This window comes from Chenopodium album, chromosome 19, assembly GCF_948465745.1.
Source record: "Chenopodium album chromosome 19, dcCheAlbu1.1, whole genome shotgun sequence".
NCBI lineage: Eukaryota > Viridiplantae > Streptophyta > Magnoliopsida > Caryophyllales > Amaranthaceae > Chenopodium > Chenopodium album.
This window is the reverse complement of record NC_137852.1, coordinates 5,309,943-5,330,700: the sequence shown is the minus strand read 5'-3', so window position 1 is coordinate 5,330,700 and position 20,758 is coordinate 5,309,943. Positions and strand designations below refer to the sequence as shown.

Below are 20,758 nucleotides of genomic sequence, written 5' to 3'. Positions count from 1 at the left end.
TAATACTTTTGTCTAGATGTAGTTGTCACGTGTGTATTAGTTAAAATTTCTCAATTAATGTGATGAACCGATGATTATATATAACTGTAATACTCTTTTTAATCTAAGGTTTTATAACCAATTTTCAATGACTACAGTTCTGTTGGGTATTCACTAGTTAAAATTTCTCAATTAATGTGATGAACCGATGATTATATATAACTGTAATACTCTTTTTAATCTAAGGTTTTGTATAAAAATTGTGAATTCCATTCGTCCAATATTTAACTAGATAAAATCCTTAATCATTAGATAATTTTTTTTATCATTTAACCTTTTAAGTTGTTTTTTAATAATTTATTTTAGAGTGGCATTGGATTTGTCTTAAATCTAATTCCATTAAAATTTTAATTAAGCCGTTACAGAAATTAATAATTTTGAAAAAAAAAAATGCCATTAAAATAAATTCTTTGCTTATCCCAAGCCATGGATGTACTCATCAATAACTATATACTAAAAGACACACCAGCAATGACACGTGTCATCTCCTGGTGTGTCCTTAGTATATTTTTTTTTTTTTTTTTTTGCCGAATAAAATGTTATTATTAAGGAAACAAATCTTATACAATGTAATTACTTAAATTAACATATTTTGACATATCCTCAATACAAATATTTATAGCTAAAAAAAGAAAAAAAAAAGCACATTCCACTACAAGAATATATCATATCTATTGTTTTTTCTAAAAATGGTTTATATAGTTATTTATTAGAATTCATAATTCTACTACAAGGTATTCATATAAAATCAATATTTATAGAAAATTAACAATATATATTTTATTATCCCTTCGATAACTAATTGTCATAATAATAATAATAATAATAATAATAATAATAATAATAATAATAATAATAATAATATTCTGTCAATAATCTACTGTACATATACTAAAATAGAGGAACCTTAACTAAAAAATTACACACGTCACTATTCATCACAAATCTCCTACAACCAATAAATTTTATTTCTCAAACATTTCAATCTTTATATATTATTTCATATTTTTACAACACATTATTTTATATCTAATACATTTTTTCGTCTTGATCAAAATTTGTCAACTATATTTTCAGATATTTTTTGGTTTATAAATAACCTAATTAGAATGATACGAAGTATTACAATTATAAGTTAATAATGGTTACTAAAAATTACCGTGCATGGCACGGGAACTAACCTAGTTAAGACTATTAACCACCCACCCTCATGGTTGTATGCTCATCTTTTCACAAGTTATAAACTACTTCCTCCATTTTTTAAGTGTCCTACATTGATTTTTCAGAGTACATTGAGTATTTACATACAATATATCACTTTGGCCAATGTTTTTGCTTTATATATAAGATCATTAGATCAAACATAATCGTAATAATACCTCCGTTACATATTATTTACAACGATTTGACATAAAGTATAGGGGGAAAATGTCTAATCGTTGCAAATAATATGTAACGGAAGTAGTATCTTTTATACAAAGTATAATATTCGAAAATCAATTTTTATAATTTATACTTATTTTTTAATCAAAGAAATTAACAATCAATATTTCGCATTGACAAATGTACAAATAAACTTGGGTATTAAAAAAAAACCAAAAAACAAAGGGAGTATACTTTTCACAGTATAGTGTTTTTCTGTGAAAATGAAGTGGCTTGCTAGGAAAGGAGTGTGTATGAGAGTAAATTTGCTAGCATGTTGAGCTTGCAAACTTAAACTGGAAGTTTCACAAGCTTAAAAGTCTTCAACTCAACTATCTAAATTTCTAAAGATCAGGAATCTCTGAATAATTTGACAAGTTAAAGAGCTAAAGCTCTCTGTTTCAGTCAGGAATCCTGAAACAAAAGGGTTGAGTTGACAGAAGAAGCGCCACTTCATTGCATATTCTGCATTTCATAGTAGTATCTCTACATAATTTTGTGTTCAAAATGAGTATTTGTACTTTGTATTAACGGGAAATTAACACTAATAAAATGCTAAATTATCTATACACCCATTTTATTTTATACAAGAGCAGAATCTACTACGTGCATCCAACATTCCAACCGTTATCCCTAACATCACAGCAACAATCCAAGAGGCCGGGAAGAAAAGGTTTCACGTCTTAGTTCGAGATGCACCTTATAACCTCTAGTTACGAAAGGTAATGAGACGAAAGCATTAAATTTGTAACCCAGATCAACAACTAAACAAACTCAAGAATTACTTGTTTAGAACATCATAAGGAGTAGCTAAAAACAGCAAAAAAGAAATGATTGTTGAGGTAGAGTAAATCATTATCATATCTTTTGGACATAGAGCAGTACTTTGTTGAGTTGGAATATCTCGTGAAGCCAAAACAAAACCAAATCAGGAGCAATGGATAGATGACTGATTTGACCTACACGAGGAAATGGTGTACTCCTAATTTCTGAAGCATGTCTGTCTCTGTATCTTTGCCTGAACTACTCTGATCTTAGTCAAATTACAACCTTCTCTCTCCTCTTTCTCTCTCTAAAAATGCACTATTTATGCATGTTCCCAAACAAGCCAAATCTCCAAAACAAACATACAGTAATATATTATAACAGGGAACTTGGAAAAGTAAAGGGTTTTTCCATTACAACAGCAAAGATAAGTCTGAAATCTTCAGAATGCCAACTGCTCAAAACCAATCCCTGAACATGGAGGTTTTTAACTTCTTTGCTATCATGTTATCCTGTTTTTCTCTTTTTCTTAATCTATGTGTAATAACTAGCTTAATTACTGATTTACTGGCTCATTACTTCTCTCTGTTTACAGACTGTGGTTCTCAAGGTGAATGTGAATTGCCATGGCTGTCGTCGAAAAGTGAAGAAAGTTCTGAAAAAGATTGAAGGTTTTCCACTGCCCCATCTTCACTTAAACTGTGTCATTTACATACTTTAGCATCCATGATTTTTTTTTTTTTTTTTTTTTTTTTTTTTTTTTTTTTTTTTTGTTTGTTATGACTAAATGCAAAGTATAGCTTATTTTTTCTGTGATATCTTTGTATGAACTTCGACACTAGGTAATGCCATGAATTTTAGTACTCTAAATCAATGAACATACCTAAACTGTTAAACCACTAGTAGTCCTTACAACATAGCAACAAAGACGCAAGTCCCAAAATGATTTTTGGGGACGGCTAATATGAATCAGTACGTGAAAAATGAAACAAGAAAAGTAAAGAGAGGTTGAAAAAACTAAACAAAAAGAAGTGAAAGTGAAAGTGGAAGTGGAAGAAAACAATGTAAGAAAAAGAACAAGAAGAGGAAGCTCTACAATGCCTAATGCTTGTAACAAAATATATTTCTGAATTTTTATGTACAAAAATATCTGTGATTCTCCTGTAGAAACTTTTTGCAGTGTGTGCTTTCTGAGTACAACAATTTGCAGTAGGTTTTCTAGTTTAATTATTTGGCTGTTGGTGCTTGTAAAAAGTTAGATAGATAGTATTAACATGTCTTTAATTTCAAAATCAGGGGTTTATGCAGTAAACATAGATGCAGAACAGCAGAGAGTCGTAGTTATAGGGATTGCTGACCCAGATACATTGATCAAGAAATTGGCAAGGTCAGGCAAACATGCAGAGCTGTGGTCTCCAAAGTCTCAGCAGCTAGACTTGAATCAGGAGCTATTCTCTCAAGGCAAAACCAAAAACAAGACCCCAATTCATCACCATAACAACCGCTCAAGAAGAGCGGTTTCATTGGACCAATTGATTCCTAACCTACATGGTGAGGGATTATTCGGCAGTGAGTGGGGAGTTGAAGGGCATGTAGACCAAGACTTGGAGCTGGAAGAGGCAGAGGAGAGGGAAAACCTTTATTTGGATCCCATAGGCAACAGGATTATTGGGGATGGACACTACGAAAATGATATTGGTTCCATGATCTCAATGATGGGAATTCAAGGGCATCATGATCACGGCCAGCGTAACAGGTATCATGACCATTATCATCAACATCATCATGGATATGATGTAGGTGGTCCTTTTGACTCAGGTCGGTTCCAAAGATTCCAAAACTATCCAGCAGGACCAGCAGTTTATGGATATCAGCAGCAGCAACCATCACCCTTGATGGTAGAAAATCTACTGGGAACCCAATACAACCAAAATCTTTACGGTAAATGGCTCGGTACAAACCCTCAGAGTGTGCATGCAATCCTGAACAATAATAGCAAGATGCAAGATGGATATCTCAGCATGTACAATCAGTACTAAGCTATTAATTACCATATTGCCTTGTAGTACACACAGCCAGAGACTAGATGGAGATACTCCTACTATTTAGGAAGGAAAAGAACATGTTAGCTGAGGAAGAGACATCACCAGTGTAATAAATTGCAAGTGCTGCAGCTATGATATAGACTTTGTATTAGTTATGTGTTATAATCAAGTATGTAGTACATGATGATGGGCAATCCCAAGGTACCAAAGTTGGCTAAGTACTCTGTCATCTAGACTATTAAAGCAAATGAAAAGCTGTTTACAGAATCAAGAATCTCAGCAAATTAATCTAGTCACTGTGTACATTACTTTCATTTGAAGTGTTCATTGTGTACATTATATACCCCCCACCTGGTACCTAACAAAGTAACAATAGATAAAACAAAACAGAAATCAGAAGTACTTAAAAGTTTTCAGATACCAAATTAAGTACAGTAAGGCTCACTTCACATTAAATTAGTTGTGGCACGGCTGAACAACAGTACACAGTCTACACACTACACACAAATATATCTATACTTTACAGAAATACTCATTAGCATGTTCACATGTATGACAATGTAGGGAGACAAAAGTAACCTATAAGCCTACAAGCATAATCAAGAAAAGTAGAATATTAAACGGAATGACAATTACCGCTTTTGATCTTTCCGCCTTCTAGATTGTGCCTTTTGCCACTTCTTCCTTCGGACTAGTTTGCTCTTTGGCTTTAACTTTAGTTCTGGAGTGAATTTATAGTTGGGATCCCTCATTTTTGCTTGAATGTCCTTGAAAAATTGCATGTTTAGTTGCTTTGGACCTCCCTGCCTAAGTTCAGCATACTCTGGCCCCGAAACGATATTTTCAAATGCACCAATGAGAATATCTATGTCACTCATCACTTCCCAAACATTAGTGTACCTTCCATCTGGCCCTTTTTTCAACTTCTTTAGGGCATTCTCAACTGCAAGTTTTCGTGCTTTCTTTCCAGGGGACAACTCTTCTGGTTCATCTTCAGCTTTCAATAGCTCTGAGAGAGTTCTATACTTAGGCGTCTCTTCAAACTCAAATAACTTATCTATATACTCATCACTCTTCTCATTTGGATAAGGTTCTGTAGGAATATCATCGTCATCATCTTCTTCACTGCCCGTCCATAGAGTTTTCTCCTCATCACTGCCTGACCATACACTCCAAAGCTCGTCACTGTCATCAGCATCTATACGATCAGAGTGCTCTTTCGCTTTCTGCTTCACTTTCCTAATTTCTTTCTCAAGAGGGCTTGATTTCTTCTCAGAATCGCTCTCATCTTCACTCGCTGTCCATACACAGTCCTCTTCGTCTAGCTGCCTTGTCCATGCCTTCCTAAATTCTTTACTACCTGGTGGTCCTTGACCAAAAAGATCATACTGCTTTCTATCACCTCGGGCATATGATCTTGCTGCAAAAAGAGTCCATAACTTCAATTAGATTCAATTGTCACCCAAATGTAGTAATCAAACATAGCTTAGACTATACACTTGTACAATATACAATACATCAGATAGTACGACTTTTCTTAGAATTGCAAATGACTCAATAGAAGTAGAAATAACAAAAGTTCAAGATTAAAGAGTCCACAGAGTGAAGCTGATGAATTTAGCTAATGTAAAATAGACAGCATACACCAATACAAACATATCCACCACTAGTTGATAATATCGGTGTAGTAGCGTGCATAATTGTATCTCACACAAAAATTGTTCAGTAATCATTGTGCCACCTTATAAGTAGGGGGTGATTTCATTGGTTGGAGTAATGGACCACATCATTGATGCAACCTCTAAATATGGATAATCAGGGCTCTATAACTTGCCAAAAATTTACCCTTTTTCGAACATAGGTTTTGGCAGCAACTTTTGAACTTCTGAGTATCAAAGTATTAGTGTATTATAACATGTTTCTGTTACATATGTATATCAGTGTCTGTTCTTATAGCAGAAATTATTTCATAATTGGCCCAACACTATATTATAAAACCAAGATACAAAACCTCAAGAATCTTTCAACAAATACAAATACTTAGAAAAAACACATACACACACAAAGCAAGCAACTTTTTCTTGCAATTCAATCACTAATGCATTGAGGACTTTTAACAAACACATAGAGTGCAACAAATACAAAAGAAATAAACAAAAATGTAACCAGAAATAATGAAGTTAATTAACCTTGGAAATAGAATGATGGGGGATGAGAAACCCCATATAAAGATTCACGGGTTAATGTTGAATTAGCTGCAAATGAATCAGCAAGAAATCTGCCCCTGAAAAATAAGAAGAATAAGATATCATCAGAAATGAAAAATAGTGTAATAATTCAATTGATTGGAACAACCCAGAAAAATTATAAGTGTGAAAGGGGAAAGTGGGACCTTAAGGAGGTGGAGCTAAGAGAGAAGAGGGAAGGTAGGAAAGAGAAGTGGGAATAGAGGAGACGCCATTGTTGCAAAGTAACCTTAAGGTTTGATGCCATTTAAGCACTACTATACGTGAATACTATTGAGTATTGATTGATTAAAAATTTAAAAGGTTTAATCAACGATTTTACTGTGTAATTCTAAGTCTGTAATACTTTTGTTTGCGCCCAATTTATCTTTAACCCACCTTCAAGTTCTAACGCTCATAAGTCATAACTAGAGGCGTCAGGGGTTTGGTCGGATTTGATGAGATCGGGTCAAGTTGGATCTAATTTTAAACCCAAGTCGTGATCAATAATGTATTGATATAAATCGAAATTTACATCAAATTATTTTTCGATCAGTTTCGAGTTATGTTAAGTTTTGACGCCTCTATTCCTAACTTTAAAGGGGTAGTGTTGTTGACTATGCTAAAAGAGTGCTAATTTGAGGCGAGTTGACTCTTATGAGATTTTGGACGTTCACATCATCCATACAAAAAAAGATTTGTTGAAGGTTCACGATAATAGTACACAAGGATAGGTGATGAGAATCAATCACTCGAAATCGAAAAGGAATGTTTAACCATTGAACTATCCCTCACTCTTATATATTACTCCGTACCATTTTGGATCATATCATAATGCATTTAGTGACCAAAACTTTGAAAGAGTTTGTATGTGTAGGATTTCCAATTTGATTTAAAATTTAATGCGCATAATCATTACAAGTTTATTTTTTAAATATATATCTCGCCTTAGGGCCTGTTCACATTTACTGAGTTGAGCTGAACTGAACTGAAGTGATTGGAGTTGAACTGAACTGAGCTGAAATAAATATTTTATGAGAGAAGGAAATTAAGAGCTGAACTAAGCTGAACTGAACTGAACTGAACTGATTGGAGTTGAACTGAACTGAAATTAAGTAAATATGAACAGACCCTTATTCAAAGTCAAATAATCGATTATCATTTGTGCAATTGAGCGACATTTTTTTATGATCATTATCGAGTATGCCTGTAAATCTGTAATTAACTGGACTTTTTTGGGTCTAAAAGCAAGTTCAACCCATGATCATTGTCTATTATACCTAAAAAATTGACCTATTTTTTTGATTAAAAAGCAAGTTCGACCCATAATAACTAGATCACTTAGTACGAGTTTAAGAATGAGAACTCGTGATTGAGGCGGTTCACCCATCCATCGTAAAATCGTCAAACATCATTCACGACGACGTTTTGCTAAAATTCAAGCACTTGACCTTTGGTATAGTCTAAAACTGTGTAATGACCTCTCTCTCTTCTCTTAGTAATAATGTCTTCCTTTATTTCGAACGATTTTCCCTTTATTTTTTCTATTTGATGCAATTTAGGGTTTCAGTTTTCCCCAATTTACACACCTGAATGCAAAATTAACATCTTAATTTTGTCGAAAAACCTTTTTCTGTTACCACTATTCATTTATTCGATACAAAACTCTTTTGGTTCCACTAATCCTGCAATTTTAATTTGGTGAATTTCTCTATCCCCTTTTTTTTTTAATTAGGGTTTATGTTTGTTTAATTGTTCTCCTATTAATTTGTTTTTTCAGTGCCTCGTTTACACAGATAATATGACGGAAAATATGGATCAACAATCACAACAGGAATGCCATTCTTCTGGTGAAAATCATGACAAACATGATGACGAGGTAATTTTTTTTTTTTTTTTTTTTGAAAAATTTCTTCTTAGTTTTTTGGGGGTTTGTTGTTCAGAATTTGATTTTCACTAAAACTTTTTAATAGTATTTAATAGTATTATTTGTTTGATATGTATCATAATATCAATGCCATGTAGTACTTACAAATCTAATCCATTTTTATTTTTGTATATTGTGTTTTGGGTGTGATGGGATTCATGGAAAATAGGCTATAATATGTTGTTTGTTTGGTTTTGTTTGATATTTTAGTATGTAGCTTATATGGTACCATCATGATTTTTCCTGTTTGCAATATTAGTGGAAAGATTATTTGTTTAGTGTTCCTGAAAAACATTTATCCCCTTGGGATGCAGGAAGCGGTTGCCCGTGTTGAAGAATTAAAGAAATCGATAGAGGCAAAATTGGCTCTTCGGCAAAGTAACTTGAAGCCCGAAAGACCTGGTTAGTGAACACGAACTTTCTGGTTTCGCCTTTGCTCTCTTTATGAAATAGTTCTCTTGTTAATTAAATGACTGCGAACACTTGCCAATCAAATTGGAAAATGTCATTTGGGTGTTTGGGTAATGATGGTGGATAGGTAATTAAGGGGATAGGTTCCTGGAACTTGGGGCATACAATGGAGATAAGTCTGGAATTTGTGTGGAGTATTTGAGCTCTAGTTACTGTTCTCTTATGAGATATGTTTTTATATCCTTTTTTTTTGGGAGTAGAATTGGATTTGTGCCCAGCTGTTCATTATGTAGAAGGCTGAAATGCAAAGACCTAAATCATTGATCTAACTCCATTTAGTGATCATCATCATTATTATTATTATTGTTGGAACAATGACAGCTTTTTAACACACCTCGTTATAGTTTAGTTGGCTTATTTTTACAGTTGGAGGGGTTATTTTTTTCTATCTAAACAATAGGCTGTGAATATGTTTGTATATTGAATTACTGGAACTTGAAAGCATGTGTCCTTTTTGGTATTGTTGGTATCTTCTTGTGACCATCGATTTCGTTCCCTGTCGCTTTTAGATCCTGCTTTTCTGAGGACGCTGGATTCTAGCATCAAACGTAACACTGCAGTTATTAAAAAACTTAAACAGATAAGTGAAGATCAACGTGAAGGGTTGATGGATGACTTGCGAGGTGTCAACCTGAGTAAATTTGTGACCGAGGCAGTGGCAGCTATATGTGATGCAAAGCTAAAAACTTCAGACATTCAGGCTGCTGTTCAGGTAACACAGTTTGTGGAGTTGAACAGAGTCTTTGCCCTATATACTGTCCCTTTTTTTTTTCTTTTCTTTGTACATTATCTGTAGACTGTTGTTATTATGAATTATCTGTTGGCGAACTGCTTTGAGATTAAAGTAATGTGGTCAGCTCTTTTGAACATTGATATTTCACCACTTAACTATCTGTCTAATGAATCATATATTCGATTCTTGGATTAGTTTCCCATGTCTATGTTTATATGGGAATTCTGTGTTGCTAATTATACAAATGCAAATTTTTCCACCTCAGGCTTCCTTTCACACAATCAGTAGGAGTTACTTAGGGAAGATAATACCTTTCTTGTGACACCTTTCCTGTTTTTTTTATGAAAAGAAATTATTTTCTTTGCAACTTTTTTGGGCTTTCTGTCCAGTAAAGTTGTGTTAATCTTGTCCAGTAATTTTTATTTTTATGACTGAATAGAACTGTTTTTGATACCTTTATAGAGTCTATACCCCACGCCTCGTTTTAGTCCTGGTGGAAGGATGAAGAATGAAAAAGAAAAAATGCTGAGGGAGGGGGTTTGAAGTAGATCTTCATGTTCATTTGTTTGATTTGTGACATCTGAAATGGTCTACATTTGACAGATTTGTTCTTTGCTTCACCAAAGATACCTGGATTTCTCATCAACCCTGGCCCAGGGATTATCAAAAGTGTTTTTTTCTGGGAAAGGAACGGAAGACCTGGAGACGGATAAAAATTCAAAAGCCATGAAGAAGCGCAGCTCTTTGAAGCTCCTTTTGGAATTGTACTTTGTTGGTGTCATAGAAGACAGTTGTGTTTTTGTTAACATCATTAAAGATCTCACAAGCTTGGAACACCTGAAGGACCGAGATGCTACTCAGACTAATCTGTCTTTGCTTGCTACATTTGCACGACAAGGAAGAGTTTTCCTGGGCCTTCCACTATCCGGGCCAGAAGCCAGTGAAGAGGTATTTTGTCAATGGAACTTCAAAATTCATAAAACTGATGCTTACATATCTCTCTTACGCTGTTAGAGTTAGTTTCCCTTCATATGCGAAGTACATTTTAGCTGGCTTGGAAAAGTGGTAAATTTTGAAAGATATGGTAGTGTGCATCTTAAGCTGAACAGAGCTAAAGGAATGATGAATTATTATCTTTCAAATGTATTAATTTGTGTTTGTGTTCCCTGTATAAGCATTTCTGCATATAGACATTAGTTTGTGTAAAGAATTTGAGTGACTTTATTTTATAAAGAAATGCTATTGATTTGATATTCCTTTTGACTAGTTGTGAAGCTTGATTTAAAAATCTTTTGATCTTTGATCTTAAAATTTGATAAAGAAAGAATCTTTTGCTCTAAGTAAAGCTAAGCTGTTAGGTTATATTGATGATGATATTATGATATTATTTATTTCACTATGAATTGTTTGATTTACGTAATCTGAGGTAGCCAATTTCTGATGTATTGATGTTCATGTCACCCTTGGTCTTTACATCAGTTATGTCAACTTTTTGGTCTTCCACCCCACTTATTCTTTTACTAACCCCCACTCCTAAAAGAAAAATGGAAAAAGAGGGCTATATATTTTTGCTGTTTAGATAATCATAACGATAATAGCATTTTTGGAATTTGCCGGAAGTGTTATCAATCCTGTGGTGCATTTTTTCTGAACACTTGTATCTTATAACAGTTTTTCAAAGGCCTAAATGTCACTGCTGATCAGAAAAAAATCTTCAAGAAGGCATTTCATGGGTATTATGATGCTGTTGCTGAAGTTCTGCATACAGAGCATGCTGTAAGTTTCCATACCTGTCTCCATTGGTCTACCCCTCTAGTTTATCTGATTTCAGATGCTGTATTTTATTCTTATGTCAAATTTTTCTTATAGTATTTTGAAATACTATTTTAGGATATAAACAATTTGCATAAATTAGGAGAATCTCTTTGTTATAGTTCTGCCTTGGAGGCCACAAAATGTCAAGTGGGAATGTTTACAAGGGAGTAAGAAAGTAGCATTTCCTCTTTTACTCTCTATCCTTCACTACATTTACTTTCTTTAGTACTCAGCTTTAGGTGTTAGCTTTCATGTGCCTATTTCTCTCATCAATTTTACTTTCCATTTTCCATGATGAGAAATGTTAAGTTTGGTGAGTGTTGCTATAACTTTTCACTTAATAGGTGATGCTCAATATATTTTCTTTCTTTTCATCAGAATTTGTTTGGGCAGTTTGTCACACCTTAATTCCCTTTGACTGTTAATTATCTCCCCCACCCTCAACTGAAAACTTCTGTTGATTGAATCCTTTCTTCAGTCTCTTCGCCAGATGGAGCATGAGAATGCAAAAATTTTGAATGCAAAAGGGGAGCTTAGTGATGATAATGCATCTTTATACGAGAAGCTACGAAAATCTTATGACCATTTGTATCGGGGTGTATCATCGTAAGTTTCTTGCATAGTTGCATTTTTTAATTTTTTTTTTTTTTTTTTATTGAATCCATTTATTAGCTATATATACTCCCTCTGTCCAATAAAAATTTATTGACAAATGGCATGGAAGTTAAAGAGAGAAAGTAGAGAATTAAAACGAGTGTGAGGCCCAACAATTGGAAAATCGTGCTAAAAGAATAATGTGTACTTTAATGTTGGGTATCCTATTTCAGACTTCCAGTAGATGTTAACTTTTTTATGGGATGGAGGGATTATATCTTGATTGTTTTATTATTTTTTTAATTGAAGTTTTTTTATTCTGATTAATTTTTTTTATGTTCTTTGCTCTTGTCAGTCTAGCTGAAGCCCTTGATATGCAACCACCAGTGATGCCTGAGGATGGTCATACTACGAGGGTAACTAGTGGGGATGATTCTTCTTCTTCTGCTGGAAAGGAATCTTCTGCTGCTGAAGCTGTCTGGGATGATGAAGATACAAGAGCTTTCTATGAGTGTTTGCCTGATCTTAGGTTTGATTTTTTATTATCTTTATCTGCATTTGAACTAGCTGATTTAGTTGTCTGTTTGGGGGCATTCTCATTCCATAGGGAATACCCTAAAGAAACAGGGGTGCAAGAATAGAGTAGATGGATGATGGTCTTTTTAACTAGTGCTTTTGATTAGAAGACATACAATTATTGAAAGATTAATCACTTGTTTCCAGAGCATTTGTTCCCGCAGTTTTATTGGGGGAAGCTGATTCCAAATCCAGTGAACAACATGCAAAGGCGCAAGACCAGTCATCTGTAAGTGATTCTGCTATATTGCATAATCCTTGATTGTTAATTCTATTACCAGATGTAAGTGATTTTGTAATGTTAGCGAATATGACTAGATTTCTAATTTCTGCTATAATTTAAACAAGTCTTCAACCCTCAATTTGACTTTTGTTGTTGATTCTGCGTTTACAAGGCATTAGGCTAATGTTAATGTTGTGAATTATGTGAGGGGGACAGATCCCTTATTGCAGCACTCTTGGATTTTCTTGATAAGAGTATAAGACAAATTATAGGCCTTCTACATTGTCATTTGTCTGTTACTAATATGGAATGATGAACTTGAAAATGTACTGATTATTTATCAGAAGTTAATTGATTGGTCATGTCACTGAGCTTTCTTTTTGGTCGATGCAAACGTGATCCCAGTCAGGGTTTTTAGGTAATGAAATTTTTTTAGGAATAATGATTCTCTTGCTCTGTTCTCTTCATAATTGTTTATGATGTTTTTAGGGGTTTGCTAAGAGTTAATGAGGGAGGGATAAGGAAATTAGAATCCTATGGTTTTTTAAGTCATGGGCAAGGAAGAAGTTTGGTTATCATCTCATAGGGTCTTAAACTGCTAAGTCCAGCTTTGATGATACTTATAAATGTGTTTATGAACACAGGAATCTATGCATTTTTTAATGTCTGCATTTAGTTTTTTAATGTCCATTTAGTAATTTATTGTTTTATCATCAGGATGCTGCGTCAGAACCTGATCAGTGTCACATAGCCATTGAGGATAATGGTGAACCCTCTGTAGACTCTCCAACTTTGCAGGATGGTAAAACAATTGAGAAAGGGAAGGATAAGGAAGGGATGGTAAAAGATAAAGAGGAGAAAGGGAAGGATAAAGAAGGGAAGGGAAAAGATAAAGAGGAGAAAGAGAAGAATAAAGAAGTTGACAAAGAGAGAGGAAAAGAGAAAGATGCAGATAAGAAAGGAGATAAAGAAAAGGAAAAACACAAAGGTCTTGACGGTACCAATTTGGAAACTTTGCTACAGCGGCTTCCAGGTTCTGTCAGTCGTGACCTTATTGATCAGTTAACTGTATGTATTGCGCTGCTCCAAAGCTTTGATAAGTTTATCCTTTTCAACTCCTTTTTTACATCTTTGATTGCCTCTTAATAAAAAGATATGCTTTGATTGTTCCTTCTTCAGGTAGAATTTTGCTATTTGAACTCGAAGAGTAATCGGAAAAAGCTTGTGAGAGCACTGTTCAATGTCCCCAGAACCTCCTTAGAGTTGCTTCCATATTACTCTCGAATGGTTGCCACATTGTCTACTTGTATGAAGGATATTTCTTCAATGCTCCTTCAGATGTTGGAAGAAGAGTTTAATTACTTGATAAATAAGAAGGTTATTCTCTAGTTCCTACATGAATTTTGTTGCATGGTTAGCGTGTTTTTTTTTCCCTTCAATCTTCTTTGTACTGAAAATTAAAATTTTTCACTTATTGTATGTTACCTACTTCAGGATCAAATGAACATTGAAACAAAGATCAGGAACATTCGATTCATCGGGGAACTGTGCAAGTTTAAGATTGCACCAGCTGCCCTTGTATTTAGCTGCTTAAAGGTATTTTTGTGGTATATGAATTTTCAAAACTTGTATATTCCTTTTAAGTCGAAGGATTTGGTTTATTAAGAGGGGTAGGACCGTAGGAGTGTAGGCTTTGAATCTATTTAATTTACTTCCTTTCCCTTCTTCCATGTCATATTTAAAAAGGAGAAAAAATAATTACTCTTTTTCTCTTCCCTCCTACTTATGTTATTTAAACACACTCAAATTTATAGCTCCATATGTTATTTAAATTTTTTGTTTAAAAACATTCAGGTCTTCTGAGGGGTGTGTAATGTGTTGGTCTTTTGACCCATTGTATGGGTGCGAGGTTGTTCTGGGTCATGACCTCTTTTGACACTAGTGTTGTGCATGATATGTTTTTTCAAATCTTAGGGTTCTGAACGCAACTTTGTGAAGCCTCAGGGTGTGAATTGATAAATAATTGCTATTGTTGTATGTAAAACTTGAGCAATGGATAAGCTATATTACTGAGTGTAGATTCTGCAAATGACATCTATGTAGAGCTTATGTTGCTTTCTGTTTTTACTTATGAAAAGATGGCACTTGTTGTTGATCCAGGCTTGCTTGGATGAATTTACCCATCATAATATAGATGTGGCTTGCAATCTTCTGGAGACCTGTGGACGGTTCTTGTACCGTTCTCCTGAAACCACAATGCGCATGGCTAACATGTTGGAGATTCTTATGCGGCTGAAAAATGTGAAGAATCTGGACCCTCGTCATAGCACTCTTGTTGAAAATGCATATTATCTTTGCAAACCTCCAGAGAGATCTGCCAGAATCACTAAAGTTCGCCCTCCCTTGCATCAGGTTTGATCTATATTCGGTTTTTTTGTTTACTTTTGTTTTTGCCGTTGTTACTGGTCTTGATGTTAAAACATGCTTTATTTTATCTGCAGTATATTAGAAAAATGCTCTTCTCAGATCTTGACAAGTCCTCCATTGAGCATGTGCTTAGACAACTTCGGAAATTGCCATGGAGTGAATGTGAGCCATATCTACTGAAATGCTTTTTGAAGGTTCATGGCGGAAAATATGGACAAATTCACCTTATTGCATCACTGACTGCTGGACTTAGTCGCTACCATGATGATTTTGCCGTTGCTGTTGTTGATGAGGTATGGTTTTTACTTTTTAGTGATTAATTTCAAGGCTAGCATTTGGCATCATCTTCATAAATTTCTTCTGCAGCATCTAATTTTCATATTTGTCCATGACTTTGTTTCTGCTATTTGTGTTGAACCTATGAAATCTTATACTTATTACTGCAGATATTTGGTTTAGTTTTGTTATGTTTTATATTTGTGGGGAATTTTTTTTTTAAGATTTAATGATTAATACTACTATACAATAATGAGTTCAGAATTTTATGTTGAGTGAAGCTAAAATGGCTAATTGTTCGCCACCGAACACATAATACTTCGCATAAGTTTTAACCTAGCATGAGTGTCCTTTTTCTGGGTTTATTATGGAAATAATCAATTTGTTGACCTGCGTTGCAATTTGGAGTTTTTTTAAGTTGCTAAATGTGGTTCTTCACTTTTCCTCCCTTTTTATTTCAGTATTTTACCCTTTTTTTTTATTTTTTTATTTTTTTAATTGGGCAACAAACTCAGTTGGTTGAGTCTTCTAAAGAGATGTTATCCATGTATTCTCTAGTGAGTTGTGTGATGTTTGCTACTTGGATTTCAGGTTTTGGAGGAAATAAGGTTGGGACTAGAGTTGAATGACTTTACTATGCAGCAACGGCGACTTGCACACATGCGTTTCTTAGGGGAGCTTTATAATTATGAGCATGTGGACTCGTCTGTTATCTTTGAGACACTATACTTGATTCTTGTTTTTGGCCATGGTACTGCTGAGGTAAGAAACTGTACTTCTCTTTGAGGTCACTCTTCTTTTATAAAAATGATGCCGCATGATACTGACGAGTGGTGATGATAGTATGTATAGCTGTTCAAGTATATTTGCTGCTTTCCTTTTACTTAATATGCCTTGGTTCACGTCAATGTTGTCCCATCGTGACTTGAGGCTACATGGTCATGATCTAATCAATTTTTTTTGACATGGTCTATATATATATATATATATATATATATATATATATATATATATATATATATATATATATATATATATATATATATATAGGGGAGGGATCCGGTAAGAACCCTACCTTATATAAGAACCCTTCCTATGTTCTAAATTTTTTTCAACTTATGTTCTAAAGTTTTTCCTATATTCGAAAAATTTTCTTACTTATGTTCCAAAATTTTTCCAATGTTCTAAATTGTTTTTTAATTATGTTCTAAATTTGTTCCTATGTTCTAAATTATTTTTTTCAGCTTATGTTCTAAATTTTTTTTCTATGTTCTAAATTATTTTTTCAGCTTATGTTCTAAAGTTTTTCCTATATTCTAAATTTTTTTAACTTATGTTCCAAATTACTTTTAATGTTCTAAATTGTTTTTAGATTATGTTCTAAATTTGTTCCTATGTTCTAAATTATTTTTTCAGCTTATGTTCTAAATATTTTCTATGTTCTAAATTATTTTTTTTTTTCAGATTATGTTATTAATTTTTACCTATGCTACGATTATTTTTTTAACTTATGTTCTAAATTATTTTTCTTATGTTTTAACTTTTTTGGTTGTTTATGTTCTAAATTTTTGCTATCTTCTAAACTTTTCTACTTATGTTCTAAACTTTTCTACTTATGTTCTAAATTTTTTCTACTTATGTTCTAAATTTTTTTTCTATGTTCTAAATTTTTTTTTCTATGTTCTAAATACGATATTCTCAAAATTACAAAAATGCCATTACTAAAGGATCATTTTAGATGGTTAGATCAAAACTAATAAATGGCTGAGATTGGTTCTTATATAAGATTGGGTTCTTATATAGAGGAGGGTTCTTACATGAGCCTTCCTCTATATATATATATATATATATATATATATATATATATATATATATATATATATATATATATATATATATATATATATATTTGCCTTCCTTTTACTTTACAAGCCTTGGTCCATGGCAATGTTGTCCCATTGTGACTTGAGGCCACATGGTCATATTTTAAACAGTTTATAGATATGTCAGACTGGCTTTAAGTCTTGCCAAAATCACACACTGTCTTGTTTAATAAAAAATCACAAGATAATTGGAGATACATGTAATGAAGACTGAGGCGTGTTTTGAAACCTTCAGTGTATTGAATTTGGAGCCTTTTTTCTTTTCTTTTCTTTTTTTTTTTCTTTTTCTTTTTTCACCTTGTACAACTGCCATTCCTTATTGGATTTTTTTTCCTCCTATCAGCAAGATGTTCTTGACCCCCCCGAGGATTGTTTCCGTATCAGGATGGTTATTACACTTCTTGAGACCTGTGGACATTACTTTGATCGAGGTTCATCCAGAAGGAAACTTGATCGATTTTTGATACATTTCCAGAGATATAGTCTAAGCAAGGGTGTTCTGCCGCTTGATATTGAGTTTGACTTGCAGGTTTGTCTCTCACTTAGTTGTCTTTATGAGATTTTGGCAAATATTTATATATTTTTTTAATACTTTGCTCTTCACAATATGAGGTCCTGTACACGAATATGATGGGCTTTATCATTTATTGGTGAAAGCTGTTTGAAAGCTTCATAACTACATAGTGGTCACGATTGCAATTCCTGTTACTAATCTTTGTGGCCTTACTAAAGCCATGGTTGATTCTCCTCTTTTTGGTTATGGATAGATTGGAAAAAGAATTCTTTTTTGCATAAACGATCAACATATATATGTTTAGGTTTCATTTCTTTTCATTTTTGGCTAAAAATTTGCATTTTACAGGATCTCTTTGCTGATCTGCGACCCAATATGTCTCGATTTACCTCTGTTGAAGAAGTAAATGCTGCCCTTACAGAACTGGAGGAGCATGAAGGTAAGGCCAGTAGTGAAAGGCATTCTGAGAATGAGAAGCGTTCAAACAGTATTTCTCGAAACAATCATGTAAATGGTCAAGGCCTTGCAAATGGTGTCGATGAAAATGGTGAGGGACATGAGGATATAATTGGGGATAGTGAATCAGATTCAGGCAGTGGCTCAATTGGTGATGGGGGTCATGATGGCGATGATGACTTGGATGATGAGAATCATGATGCTGGTAGTGAGATAGAGGAGGATGATGATGATGTCGGTCCTGCTTCCGATGAAGATGGTGAGATTCACGTCAGACAGAAGGTACCTGCTCGGGATCCAAAGGAAGAATCTGAGTTTGATCGGGAGCTCAAAGCTCTTATGCAGGAGAGTTTGGAATCCCGTAAGCTGGAGTTGCGGTCCCGCCCAACACTTGACATGATGATACCAATGAGCATTTTAGAGAGTTCTTCTAAGGATCACCATGGAAGAGGGCTTGAAGGAGAGAGTGGGGAGGAGACATTGGAGGAAGAGAATGGCGGAAACCGAGAGGTCCGTGTAAAAGTTCTTGTGAAGCGAGGGCACAAGCAACAAACCAAACAAATGTCCATTCCTCAAGATTGTTCTCTTGTGAGGAGCACGAAGCAGAAAGAAGCCGCTGAGCTCGAGGAAAAGCAGGACATAAAGAGATTGGTTTTGGAGTACAATGACAGAGAAGAAGAGGAACTTAATGGGGTTGGTAACCAAATATTAGGTTGGACACAATCTGGAATTGGCCGAATACCTAGTCGTGGCGCTTGGGATGGAAGTGGCGGGAGAGGTTCCGGCTCACGCCATCGGTACCATCATCATTCAGGTGGTGGACACTATTACAGTCGAAGGAGATGAGGAACAATATTATTTGGATGATGAATGAAACTGGGTTCGATTATTCTTGAATTCTTCCTCAGAGATGCTTCATACTGAGTCTGGGGGTCAGCATAGGCTTGCACTTGAGATAATTCATGGCAGTATCTGCAGAGAGATGCCAATGCCGGAATGCAAAGGATTGAGGAGCATCAAAACACGGGCCCAGATCACCATGGAAGTCAGGCATTCCGTGGGATGTTGTGTGACATATTCTTGGATACCAACAGGCATGAGGTTGAAGATAATATGTGTGTTTATATAGCTTAAGGGGGTTTCATGTCCAAAATGCGAAGTTTTCATGTTATCTTGTATCTAGGTTGAAGGTTGTGTAAATTCTTCTATACAAGATTAACTGCCAATGTAAATAGTTAACCCCTGGATGGAATGCGAAATGGTTTTCACTAATTTAGGTGCTTGAGTTGCTATTTTTTACGAGTCTTTACGATGAACTGCTGGCACAGTTCATTCTGCAGAATCTCCCAAGTACTCTCCCTGAAGATGGAGATCTCTGTTTCGAATGGAGGAAACTTGTGGAGAAGAACTTGGCTTTGCTGTAACGTTCAGGAGGTCAAAGCCTTGTAAAAAAACCTGTTTTTTTAGTGATTACTGATCAGTAATTAGTATGCCCCGAACTCTCTACAGTTTCCTTTGCAAATTTACTCACTTCAAAACTGTTTTTGACCTGTACCTGCAGTTTTGAGCTATTTCCTACTTTGTTTTAGATGCAGTAATCAAAGTTATTGATCCTTGAACCTTGTACGAAGAAAATGTCAATTAAATTCAAAGTGATGCATGTTAGAATTGGTTTTTGGATGCATGATTTAATCAATTAACAAACAAATGGACTCTAGATTAAGTGAATTGTGGAGCTCAACAGTCAACATCGATCATGGATATCTTGGTTTTGTTTTGTTTGCTACTCCCTCCGTCCCAAAAAGAACGACCCATTTGGCCAAAACTTTGTCCCAAAAAGAATGACCCATTTGCATTAAAACACCTACCAATTTGCTACTATATTTGTGCAAAATTAGCTTCCCCATATAAAAATTTGATTTTTCATATTATTTTATTACTTTCTCTCTCTATTTTTTTACAAACTCCATGTAAATTTATCTTTCCAATATACTTTCACTTCTTTTTACTTAACTTCCTTAATACCCGCGTAATCAACCCAAATGGGTCGTTCTTTTTGAGACGGAGGGAGTAGTTTATTATTTTAACAATCCAACTTCTCATGTTATTGATTTAATCTTTGCCAACTATATTTGATAGGGTGTCCTTTGTCAAAAAGAAAAAAAAAAAAAAAAAAAAAAAAAAAAAATATATATATATTTGATAGGGTTATAAATGACTTTTTCTTTAATTCAAGCCTAATTTACCTTTCATAATTTTTTTGAGTAATCAAGAGGCAAACATGTAGTAAATAGCTGTGCTTTACTCATATTTTGAGTTAGAAGACAATTGATCATAATTCATAAATCATAATAAAAATATAAATGA

General features: G+C 34.2%; 2 protein-coding genes across 3 annotated transcripts; one reads left to right on the top strand and one right to left on the bottom strand.

Annotated features, from left to right (window-relative positions):
* Positions 1-4,695: 4,695 nt before the first annotated feature.
* On the bottom strand, positions 4,696-6,774 carry LOC145595236 (uncharacterized). Its single transcript, XM_081651616.1, has 3 exons — positions 6,664-6,774; positions 6,461-6,555; positions 4,696-5,691 (listed from the first exon to the last, which is right to left on the bottom strand). Exons 1-3 carry the CDS (start codon positions 6,762-6,764, stop codon positions 4,904-4,906), a joined length of 984 nt encoding a protein of 327 aa, XP_081507742.1. The 5' UTR covers positions 6,765-6,774; the 3' UTR covers positions 4,696-4,903.
* Positions 6,775-7,982: 1,208 nt separating this feature from the next.
* LOC145595325 (regulator of nonsense transcripts UPF2-like) lies at positions 7,983-20,021 on the top strand. Of its 2 annotated transcripts, none has more exons than XM_081651711.1 (17): positions 7,983-8,197; positions 8,293-8,375; positions 8,738-8,825; positions 9,404-9,606; positions 10,231-10,575; positions 11,299-11,403; positions 11,921-12,048; positions 12,392-12,565; positions 12,760-12,841; positions 13,553-13,903; positions 14,015-14,212; positions 14,330-14,431; positions 14,996-15,247; positions 15,337-15,555; positions 16,130-16,300; positions 17,765-17,950; positions 18,284-20,021. In XM_081651711.1, the coding sequence occupies exons 2-17, from the start codon at positions 8,298-8,300 to the stop codon at positions 19,235-19,237; spliced, it is 3,636 nt and encodes a 1,211-aa protein (XP_081507837.1). In that variant the 5' UTR covers positions 7,983-8,197; positions 8,293-8,297; the 3' UTR covers positions 19,238-20,021. The 2 variants fall into 2 exon arrangements, with proteins under 2 accessions (XP_081507837.1, XP_081507838.1); XM_081651712.1 differs by having other exon boundaries at positions 8,277-8,375.
* Positions 20,022-20,758: the final 737 nt, after the last annotated feature.

Bases quoted from the DNA above. Each gene is read 5' to 3' on its own strand.
- LOC145595325 (XM_081651711.1), top strand. From the start codon at position 8,298: ATGACGGAAAATATGGATCAACAATCACAACAGGAATGCCATTCTTCT. The intron at 9,607-10,230 runs GTAACACAGTTT...TACATTTGACAG, and splicing joins ACATTCAGGCTGCTGTTCAG to ATTTGTTCTTTGCTTCACCA. The intron at 14,432-14,995 runs GTATTTTTGTGG...TTGTTGATCCAG, and splicing joins TTGTATTTAGCTGCTTAAAG to GCTTGCTTGGATGAATTTAC.
- LOC145595236 (XM_081651616.1), bottom strand. From the start codon at position 6,764: ATGGCATCAAACCTTAAGGTTACTTTGCAACAATGGCGTCTCCTCTAT. The intron at 6,556-6,663 runs GTCCCACTTTCC...CTTATTTTTCAG, and splicing joins CTTAGCTCCACCTCCTTAAG to GGGCAGATTTCTTGCTGATT. The intron at 5,692-6,460 runs GTTAATTAACTT...CTCTTTTTGCAG, and splicing joins CCCATCATTCTATTTCCAAG to CAAGATCATATGCCCGAGGT.